At 50.8% G+C, this 11,697-nt stretch overlaps 1 protein-coding gene across 1 annotated transcript in view; it reads left to right on the top strand.

Annotated features, from left to right (window-relative positions):
- Nucleotides 1-7,628, top strand: part of Scara5 (scavenger receptor class A member 5) — a 105,844-nt gene extending 98,216 nt beyond the window's left edge. The window contains 1 exon segment of the mRNA XM_015499437.2: nt 5,580-7,628. Within this exon segment, the coding sequence (XP_015354923.1) occupies nt 5,580-5,716 (137 nt within the window). The 3' untranslated portion in view covers nt 5,717-7,628.
- The last annotated feature ends 4,069 nt before the right edge of the window (nt 7,629-11,697 follow it).

Consider the following 11,697-nt stretch of genomic DNA (forward strand, 5'->3'; position numbering starts at 1 on the left):
TTCGTGGGACAGGTGCTAGGTGCAGGACCAGGGCACAGAGCCAAAGGAGCCTTGCCCTGACCACACATGTCCAGCTGAGGGGGATTCTAAGCATGATAAGGGCTCTGGCGCCACAGAGTGCTGGGCAGAGGAGAGGGGAGGCCCCCTCTCCTGGCAGTGGGTGGGGCTGGTAAGGTCCCTGGCCCCAGCCTCCTACCCACCGGACCCCTGCCTCTCAGTCCAGGTTCGCCCACTCATCGGCTTTCCTCCATCGCCTGTGTCCCTCGGCGTCTTCAGGGTGCACGTCCTCTGCCAGACACACACAGGCCCATCCCTCCTCCCTCGGCCTCCCAGAAAGCTCTTGCGCTGTTCCAGGGCCCTCTTGTACCCCTTTCCTCTTTAAAACTTCTTATCCATCAGCCCCCCTCCTCCGCCTCTGTGGTCCTTGAATTCTGCTCGCTGTCTCTGGAGGCCATTGCCATGCCCGGGGCCTCAGCACCAACCCAGATCTCTCCCTGAGTCCAAGAGCGTTCTGTTGAGCTCCAGACTGGCATGTCCAGTTACCTCCCAGATGCCCACAGGTACCTCCAAGGCACCTGCCCAAACTCCCAGCTCTTCCCTCTTGCCAGATCCTGTACTCCTCTCTTGGGCCCCCAGCACTGCCCTCCCAGTCAGGCCCATCCAGGCCAGAACCCTGGGGCACCTCCTCCCTGTCTCCTACTCAGTCCCCGAGTCCCGCAGCATCTACCAGTGTCCACCGCTCTGGCCCCTCTTGAATCCGTCCTCACTGTCTTCACCTTAAGACCTCAGGCAGGGTAGAACAGTGATTGGGAGCTCCGACTCTGGGGTCAAACCCCCCAAGTTGGAATCCTGTCTCTGCCACCCTCTAGGCGGTGACCTCGAGCAGATTCTTAAGCTCTGGGTTTAACTTCTTCTTTTTAAGTGAGATAGCAAATGTTAAATGAGATCGCGTGCCGCCGAGCTGTTAGAACATGGCCCAGGTCTCTCCTCTGTGCGTTGGGGGCAGGGGGCTGTCAGTCAGCAGGGCTTTGGTAGCAGTTCCAACCCTGCACATGCCACCTGCAGCTGCCCTGGTGCCGTCCTCCCGGTGGCTGCCTGGGACCATTCTAAAACGAGCACCTACACAGCTCAGCTCCTTCCTGGATCCTCAGTGGGCCTTTATCTTGGGATCACTTTGGTTCCCTTCACTTAGCACCCAAAGCCTTCCTCATCTGCCCCCTGCCCACGCTGTCCTCTCCTGGCGGTGGCTGCTTGCTCAGAGGACACCGGTGCTGTTTCCTGTCGCCTTGTCTCCTCACTTGCGGTTCTCTGCGAGGCCTTTCCCGCCTTCCTCTGCCAGGGAGTTCCTGCTCCGCTTGAAAGTCGGCTCAGTGACCGCCCCTTGAGAAAAGCTTCTCTGGCTTCTTCCATCTCTCACCTCAAGATGAAGACGCACCTGCTCCAGGCTCCGGTGGCAATCTGGGGCACGTCTCTGTCACGGCCTCTCACACTGGCCTGGCCTTGGAGAGACTCGAACATCTTTACAGTTCAAAACCCAGAATTGGGACATACTAGGAACTGGACGAATATAGGAGGGAAGAAAGGAGAGAAGGGGGGGAGAGGGAGAGATGGATGGAAGGAAGGCAGGGAGGGAGGGAGGAGAAAGGGAGAGAGGAGTCCAGTGCCTGCCTAACCTGAGCCCACCCCAGTGTAACTGGCAACATCTCCAGTCCCTGACAGTCCTCCCTGTGGTCCAACACCATTAATGGTTTTCCCAGATAGAGCTTAGTAATCAAATTATCTGTTTCCCTGGAGAAAAGCAAGGAGAGACCCAAATCAGAGAGCGTTGAAGCTGTTTTGCATTTTAAATTTGTCCAGGAGGAACTAGAGAGGGAGAGGTGTGGCTGGAGCAGGTCTGGGGAGGTGGAAGGGCTGGGATGAGCACAGCTGGAAGGAGCCTAGAGCAGGGAGCATCGCCCCCGAGGCAGGTGCAGAGAGGGGACTGGGATGGGCACAGTCAGACAGGTGGCAGCAGGCAGATGGACTTGGGAGTGTTCACTTCTAATTATATCATTATTACCATTTTGGCCTTTTTTTTCCCCCTAAAATAACGTGCTTAGTGTAAAAATCAGCCCACATTTTCTGCATAGAGTTGGACAGTAAATATTTTAAGCTTCGTGGGCTGGATGACCTCTGTCACAACTACTCAGAGAACTGAGGAGACCAGCTGGGCACAATAAGTAACCAAATGGACAGGGCCATGTTCCAATAAATCTTTATTCACAAAAATAGGCATTGGGCCACATTTGCCCTGTGGTTTGCTGCCCCTGGCTAGGTGTTGTGGGTTATGGACTGTGATTCTATAATGAGAAGCAAGTCCTGGACCTGTTAAGTGTCAGAGGCCAGCCGAGTCATGTCCCTAATAATTAGAGAATCACTAACAAGTCACTTCATCTTCTGGGGCCTCCGTTTTCCTCCCTCTTAAATATCTGTCAAATAGCTAAGAGGCTCAGATGGAAGCCTGTAGGATTCAGTGTAACCTAATCCCACTATTCATGTTACTTTAAATAAATATATAGAAGCTCCAATGTGAGCGGCACATGACAGATTTTTTGCTTTGTTGATTTGCCTTTTGTTGTTTAGCGATGTATTCCAAACACCGCCAATAGGGCTGAGTACAGAGCGGGCCCTCCAACATTTGTTCAATGAATGATCACCTTCAAACCTGGCGCTGTGCACATCAGGCCACCTGGGCTCTTTGCCTGGCCCCCTCACAGTGGAAGAGTGCCTTGTTGCTTTCTTCTCTTATCTGTAAAATGGGAAGCATGGTGCCTGCCCTACTAACCCTAGAGGACTTTATCATGTCACTGTAGAGCTGGGCCCAGTAGAGTACAGATCTGACCCAGCAGGGATCCTCAGACTGGACTGTGTACATGAACTCTGCCCCCTGCCAGGGGTTTCCCCCAACAAACTCACTGCCCTGGTTTTGGGACGGCACCTTGAGCACTCACATGTCACATCTAAAGCTAAGGTAGGGATTGGCAGCTGGAACCCCCAGAGTACTCATTTCTGTGACATCGCATGAGAGGTCAAGATGGTTTGCCGCTTCCTTCCCCCTTCAATGAGGTCCCGCATTGTTGTCAAAACCAAAGATGTTCCAGGCTGCTCGCTTAATGACCCTATTCCCATTTTATGGCCTTTCCATGTCTGGATGTTGGCCAGGGCTCCCTGGCTGAACACCAACTAAGGATTGGAGTTTTGAGACCCTGTGCGCACATTCGGGCCGGGTAACCTTGGGCCTGCTCTTTGTTAGTCTCCTTTATTTGCTTCTTTATTTGCTTTGGGTGTGACTAATCCCAGAGAGCTCTTGGGTCTGTGGCCTTTTGCTGGGTAGTTTGTAAACTGATGTGTTTTCCCGGAGATGTTTAATCTGCAAGCTGTTGCTGTGCTTGAAGGGCCTATTGTGCAAGAGCCACAGCTCAGCAGGCAGGGGAGGCCCTGGGGAAGGCATGGGGTCCAAGAGCCGGCCAGTAGGCCTCTCCTCCCTGATCTGCTGTGGACGCCCTGCACGGCCATCCCCATAATGGCAGATGGTGACAAGCTCTACATAACCAGAATATGTCCACACCACTTAGTTCATGTGGTAGATTCGGTCAGCAGTGTGGGTTTAGATGTTCCCTTGACATTCTTTGTAAGGGGATTTCACTGAGCAGCTCAGTGACAGAGTTTTGTCATTCATTTTGATAGTTGACTATTTCTCTAAAAAGGAGAGGGATTTCCTGATGGCTGAAATGAACCGGGGAGATGACTCATGAGGGTGGGGTAACAGGACTAACCCAAGCTACCTTTTTCTTATGGTGCCACTGGGGCTTGAACCTGGGGATGCTCTACCACTGAGCTCCATCCACAGCCCTTTTTATTTTGAGACGGGGTCTTGCTAAGTTACTGAGGCTGGCCTTGACCTTGAGATCCTCCTGCCTCAGCATCTGGAGTGGTTGGCATTACAGGTGTGTGCCACTGCACCCGGTCCTGAATTGCCTTTACTACAGGTTTCCTTAGATTCCACAGCCCTTTTCAACACACGAACTACAACCTCATTGACTCGCTCAGAGTGACCCCACCAGTAGCATTATTAGGACCTATTTTATGACTCTTAACCCGGTTGTCATAGACCCAACAAGTGAGGGTGCTGGGGTGACCCACAGTGCTGGCTTGGCTACAACTCACCAGGTTTTAGCTCTGGAAGTCCCACATCCTGGGAGGCCCCTTCTAGTTTGGAAACCGACCTGGTCACTCCACATGGTGCTGAGACTTGAATTGAGGCATGTCCCACGTCAGAGCCCGGCTTCTGCCTCTGCCTGTGCTTCTCAGTGCACACACAGCTCCTTGGCTCACTCGCAGACCCTGGCTCAGTAGGGCCTGGCCACCACTGAGGGGCTCTACTTCTAATAAGCTCCCAGGTCTGGGACCCCACTCTGAGTGACAAGGCTACTGCTTCCCTAGGAGCCCTGGAGCTCAGCCCCACCATCTGGGCCAGACATAGCCATCAGCTCAGAGAGCCCAGAAGTTCCTGTCTGTTTGTCATTGGTGGCACAGGGTGACTTCTGTGCAGCTGACTCCATTCTTCCCTCAACAAGCCCTGACCCTGGACAAGCACTGCCATTCACTCATGGAGACTCACTGGCTTCCCTAGTTTAGCCCCTTTAAGTTCATTGAGGTCCCACGGTGCCAAGTCTGCTATTTTGTGCCCCGACACAATCCTGGGAGAGCTCATTAAGGCACCAGGCCCTCCACCCATGGGCACCTTCAGACTAGGAGCTGGGTGACAGGGCTGGCTGGAGATTGCCTCACCAACCTTGGATTTGGAGACCTCACCTGATTACTTATGGTTTAAGGATGCTCTTGAATATCCTCCAATGTGTATGTCTGGTGGAAATGTTAAACTCTGGGGTCTGTTGTCCTTCCAGAATCAGTGTTTTGGGCTCACAGAATGGGACCATCTGCCTTAATGCTCACAGGTTGGAAGTGATGTTGGTATTGACAAACTTGGCTCTGGGGCACTGGGGCAATCCAGGGTCTGGCTGATACTGTCCCCTGATTAGACCCTGCCTCACTGTTTACCAACAAAGGCTTCATGTTGCTATAACTCCCAAGCTCTGCAGTGTGTCTTACAAAGCGTGATCCTGGAGGCAGCAAGACATGAATTTGAGGTTACACTGCCACTTATAAGCTGGGTGACTGAGTGACCTTGCACCAATTTTTCTCTGAGCTCAGTTTCCCTGCCTATAAAATGGGTGTTTGTTAATACCTACCTCAAAGCAGCGTGGTGAGGACAGAGGAAACTAGGTATGTGCAAGATGCCTGACACATAGGAGATACGAATGTCATCACCTCAATTATTATTATTCTCCTCCCAAGAAACTGAGCCTAGAAATAAGCATGAGTTTTTGGTGGGGTGGAAAGGGCAGAAGGAAGCCTCAGATCTGAGAAGTGCCTACAGGGCCGTCAGGGACAGACTGTCAAGGGCAGGCAGAACCATGCCCCGTCTCCTCCCGCTTCCTGCACCCCTGCTAAGAAGCCATGTTGACCTGTCTCCACAGGCACAGGGAGGATTTGGATGGATGACGTCGCCTGCAAGGGCACAGAGGAAACCATCTTCCGCTGCAGCTTCTCCAAATGGGGGGTGACAAACTGTGGACACGCTGAGGATGCTGGGGTGACATGCTATAGACACTAAAAATGGGCACAGCCCAAGGTCAAGCCCTGTCACCAAGCCTTGCTCCTGCGTTTCTGGGATAGGGACATCGCTTGGAGCTACCTTGGCTGTGCCTCTGCTCTGCCCGGTCCAGTATCCCCAGCCCCCATAGCCCTATCCCCGGACCATGTGACTTGCCACTCTCCTTCCTGACATCTGCTCGAGTGCTCTGTGGGCTCTGTGGGCTCTGTCTCCCTCCCCCCAGGGTTCCTGCTTGGGGAGCCCAGGTCGACTGGACCACCGGTTTGCTCAGCCGTCTGAGCCATCCACAGGGCCTCGTATCCACGTTCCCTTCAGTCTCTTGGTTACATTTGAATGCTGAGAAGATATCGGAGACAAATATGGCAGTGGAGATGGGCGGTATTACGGATCTCTGACTCTTCAGATAATTCCCAAGCCTCATTTAGGCCACGAGTTTCAACATCTGCCTCCCCAGCAAGAGGCAATCCTGAATGACTTGGTTTCCCCTCTTTCCTCTGCCTCCACACACAAGGGGTTAGTTGGGAGGGAACATAGAGGAGAAGCCACCTGTAGGAGCAAGAGGGAATGCAAGACTCCTGCAGAAGCCCAGCTGGAGCTGGAGAAGGCTACTGAAACCAGCATTTATTCAATGACCACCGTGGTGGGCTACATAGTACCTTGGTGCTAAATCAATCCATTTTGCTACATTGGTACAAGGCATGTCCGTCCAGGTAAGGTACTGCCTCCAGGTAGCACTCACCTGGCCTTCAAGTCAGAAACTGAGAGTGCTGAGGCCAAGTTCCCACTGGGAAGGCCTGAGCAAGAAGCTTGGGCCAGAGACACGGGTGCTTAGAAAGCCACACAGATGTGAAGGGCTGACTGGGAGGGTGAGCGCCCATGTTAACTTGAGTCACCGCTTGGTCATCGGGCAGTCAGGGTTAAAGGCAAGTCGAGTGTGTCTCAGAACTGTTAGGAGGTGGTGACATTGCACCTTCTAGGCCTCTTCAGGTGTGTTCCTGTGGTCAGGGGACACAAGTCCTGATGGATCTTATAGGATGGAAGGAAGTGAGGACTCCCTATAATTTCCAGGGGAGTGAGAGGCCAGGGCCCTCCACTCATCTGCAATCTCTGTCCCCTCCTGGTGATCGGGAGGTCAGACTCTGAAGTGTACATGAGGAGGAGGTTGGACTGGGCCATGTTCTGGGGCTGGGGGCTGCTACCTGGTAGCAAGTCCTTTCAGCTCCATCTATCCTTGGAGGAATCACAAACTCATAGTTGGATACACGATCGCCTGTCACCTCAGGTGAGCATTATTGTGTGTTGGGAAACTGAGACCTGGGTCCCTTCAAGCATAGGCCCAGCCAAGGCCTGGCTGAAAACCAAGCCAATATGTGCCCTTGGTCATTCTTTGCTTACAGTATGCTTGTTATTCACCAGTGTCCTAAGGATCAGAGACTCTCCTTCTGATCAGTTGCTATGTTTACATAACACGCATGTGCTCATGCATCTTTTCCCAGAGCCAATATATGTATGCATATATAAACACAGCACTCCTTACTACATAGCTCAGCTCATTGCAAAGTTTGCATTTAAAGCAAAATACTAAAGGTGGAAAGATGTCACTTTGAAAAGAATTCACAACTCAGTTCTAGCAAAGAAATTGTTACCCCACCAGTGAAGACTCAGATAAATTTTTTACTTGGTCTTTTCATTTGGGGAAACACACATCTTGTTTTAAATAAAATAAAAACAATGTTGAAAACTGTTTGAACCTTAAACATAGAAGTCGGCTAGTTTACATACCTACCTAAGAGGACATGGAACTGACCATGGACCTGTATATTTCAGGGACTAAAGGAAATTAGGCCTGGCCTAAAATATATCAAACCTTTTGTAAGAAAGAATTTCAATAAAGTGAAAAACATGTCACCAATATCTTCTCCATCATGTTTTTTTTTTTTTTCTCATGAAAACCCAGGGAGTATGGGGAGGGCTCTGAGGTTGATAGCCTGATCATTTTCCAGCAGGGCTTGGTAACAAGGGCTGTCTATGAAAAGCTGCTTGACTACTTCTGGAAGACAGAAGGATCTGGACCAAGAGCCTGATGGAACATGTCCTAGTCTGTTTTCTATTGCTATAACAGAACACCCGAGACTGGGGAATTTATAAAAGAAAAGAGATTAATTTGGGATCACAGTTCTAGAGACTGGGAACTCTAAAATTAGACAGTCACACTTGGTGAAAGACTTGAACTGCCTCCGCTCAGGGGTGAGCAGGTGCATGCAAAAGACAAAACACGAGAAATGGACTTGCTCTATAACAAACCAGTCTGGCAGTCACTACGCCAGTCCTATAAGGGAGAGAACTTGTGGGAGAAAGGCATCCATCCATCCATGAGGATTCTGACCCTGTGACCCAAACTCTGCCAATGCTGCACTTTGAGGAATTGAAGTTCCAACATCGAACTTTAGGGGAACACAGGCAAACCTCGGCAGACTTGATGTCTGCAGCCTTGTTTGGGAATCCAAAGGAAACAGGTCTCAAGCAGAACATCACAAGTGATTGCTGGAGAGAACTGCTTTTGAATTCAATAAAAAGAAGACCACCTGCCCACCGGCATTTCCTCCCATCTCCAGAGCTCTCAATGGGGAGAGCTGCATTTTCCATCAGAAGGTCATAGAGAGTTAGGCCACGTGTGTGGAAGACTCTGGTCACTGTGTCGCCCTGGCCACAGGCTCGGAGCTGACACCTCTGGGAAAACCTCACATTAAGTGTGCTATGGGCCACGACAACTTGCTGAGCTGGCAGAAAGGCTGATTGTTCTAGAAATCCACACAAGAGGTGCCCCCACCAAAAGCCTGGCAGTGCAGCCCTCCGTGTGATTCTGGTTCTGTGCACAGCCCATGACGGAGGGCAGCAGTCCTCTTTTCCTCCCTCTCTGTTGTCTAGAAGGCACCATGATGGCCGTCACGATCTGTGACCATGAGACCTTGCTCTGCATCCCCCGAACCATCACTAAACACAGCCACTTCGTGGACGAGGTTTGACGTGAGGAGTGACAACTTTCTTAACCACAGGTACCAACGCTAGTTTCTTCAGTGACTTTGATGACAAAAAGATCCGTTACTCTAACATTTCTGTAAAGGCTGGGTGCGTAAATCACCCACTCCTGTCCTTAGAGTGGCCTTCCCCCACCTTCCATGGACAACCCCTCCCCAGGCCTCCTGCTCCCCTCCTGCCTCCACCTCTTGGAGCTGAGGGAGGCTCTGCCTGACTGAGCCTGGCTCCTCTCCCCTCTGTACCCCTCTGGACAAGGTGATGGAGCTTTCAGGAAAGACTCTCCACTCTGACTGGAGGCTGTGCAGGCTCTGGTGACAGTTCTTCTTAGAAGTTATGCTTCCCAGCCCCATGGGGTTCACACACGAGCAATGGATATTGAGCCCAAGACTGAAGGGGACCCCCAGGCACCTTTGTGGAACTTCTTCTGTGCCATTCCCTTCTTGCAGGTCCTGAGAGATTGGGCAAATCATGGTGCCCTTGCCTCTCCCCTCGCTCGTCTGCCTCCTCACTCGGTGGTTTGCTGGACCTGGGCCCCTCCCAGTGAGACAGAAAACCCAGACCAAGGTGGGGCTCCCCTCACTCGTCCCCCTTTTCTCAGGGACCACAGTCTTCTGCAACATGTTGTCCGATGTCTGAAACGATAGGTTTCAAGTAGTCCGTACAATTTGCAATTTCCTGGTTATGGAGAGGGGGAGTAATTCTGGGAAATTCTCTCTCAGGGCCAGAAGTCGAGGTCCTCCCAGTGGCTATTTTCTGGGCCAGGAGAATCATAAGGGAACTCGCTTTGTTGTTCAAATATAACACAAGGATTTGGCAGAAACTAGCTCTGGAATGAGTCCCCAGGTGGGAAGAGGTGACAGAACAGAACAAGCAGAGGCTTCCCGCAACATTCTCTCCTGGTCCCCGTCACAGTGTCCCCCAAGCCCGCGCCCCAGATTCCCTTCAAAGGTCAGCCCCGAGACTCTTGGTTGGCTCTCCTTAGCACTGGCAGAGTTAAGCTATGGGTGAGCAATGAGGGAATAACTTGAGAAAAACACAAACAGGCTTAAAACAGAAAAATGTTCAAAATAGAAGTCTCAGACTATTCAATAACTACGTCTATTGTGGCCCCAAAGAGTTGGGAACACTTTCCTGGCCCCTTGCCCAGCTCACTGGCCTCTCGGCTCCTGCTTATGTCCACACATTGATGCTTTGTCACTTCCCATCCTGTGTTCTCCTCTGCAAATAGAAGGCAGCATGTTCCCCATCACCACGTGGCCCCACTCCCTGAGACCTGGCCCTGGCTCCAAGGGACGGACCTCATGGTTGTGCAATGGGCAGAGCCAGGTCTGTTTTCGGGGATACAGTGAAACGACTTTCTCTCTGGTGGAACCCACAGGAACTGCGTGGACAAAGCTCTCGCCCTTGGTTCATTTGTATGTTCACCTAATCCATATTTATTGAGTGTCTACCATGGACAAGGCCCTGTCCTATGTCCAGGAGATACAGGGTAGGGCGAGCGCTTCGTCCCTGTCCTCATGAAGGTTACACTCTAGCTCTTCACCTTTCCACAGGTTTTTGTGCCACATTAGCCCCCCAAGAGCAATACTATCCAAGAGCAGGACGTCCACAGGTGAAGGCAACGGTGGTTGCTTGCCAAGCCACTTACGCAAAACAAAGAGCTAACCGTATTTTAAAAATTAAAAAATGGCATCTTGATTGCTAATGAGTTAGCAATAGCACACGTGGCTCTGTTTACATGAATAAACAACAACAGGGGATGCAAATGGTTCAAGAGTGAGAATGTAATCCCATCCTCCATAGTAGTAGTAGATGAGCAGGGACGGAAGACAGAAGCCATGGTCAGCACTCCTTGACTACTTGTCATGGGAAGCTCCCGAGGCTCAACACAACCATCTCCCTGAATCCTTATACCCACTGGCTCTGTCCTAACCATCCCAGATCTCCACAGGAGGAAACTCAGGTATTGAGAGGATCATGCAGGAATTGGAGAAGTAGAACCTGAATCCAGGAAATCATAAGCATTACTATTATATTAGTTTTGTAACCTAGCAACAAGAAAACTCGACTCTAAAGAGGACAGAAGCAAAATCATAGACCAACTGTGTTAATAGAATAGAATAGAATAGCCCTGAGTCCTGTTCATGTGCCCACAGAGATAAACAGCTCTACATTCAATTAATTGCATCCAAATGACCCCAGTGCAGCACCTATTGAGAGTGAGCCCCCAGCAACCCAGGCAGAGAGATCGCAGGCTTCCTGTGATTCCCAATAGACTCTGAAAAGAAGAGGAATTTCCTCCTCCCTGGCCAGTCCCAGAGGATCTGGCTTTGTAAAATTTTGAAGGAGTCAAGGAAAGAAAGGGTTGGTGGATTGGATTTCAAACCAAACCATTTGGGCTTATAATTTCTTCCCTCTCTAAAATATTTGAACTACTTATTTATTTGCTTTCAAATCACAGATTGGACTGAGGAGGAAATTTTGTTGACAAGGAGGGACATATAACTCGATGCAAGGAATGTCAGAAGCCTCACCAGGCATGTTACGGCAAATGGAATCATCTTTCCTGAATCAGAATTAGGAGCCATGTACTATTTTACAGTGACTGTATTTCCCGAGTCATCTAGTTACAGTCAGACAAATGCCATGATTCTGCCGTGTGCTTCTGAGGTGTAGTTATGAACGAACTTGGAAAAGGTCAGTGCTCTGAGGTTCTTCTTGGGTGGCTTAGTATTGGTCAGGAGGGAGCAAAAGGCAGGCAGGTATTTCTCATTGACCCAGGTGGGGTGTGCCAGAGCGAGTTGGTTCAGCCTGGTCTATGAGGTTGAGGTAACTGACAGGAGGAAAGTCAGGGGAGGAACTGGGTTGGTGAGCAATCTGGAGACTTCTACAAGGATTCGGAGTTTTGAGTTGGGACCCAGAAACTTCAGATTCTATAATAT

Source organism: Marmota marmota, unplaced genomic scaffold (assembly GCF_001458135.2).
Source record: "Marmota marmota marmota unplaced genomic scaffold, marMar, whole genome shotgun sequence".
Taxonomy (NCBI): Eukaryota; Metazoa; Chordata; class Mammalia; order Rodentia; family Sciuridae; genus Marmota; species Marmota marmota.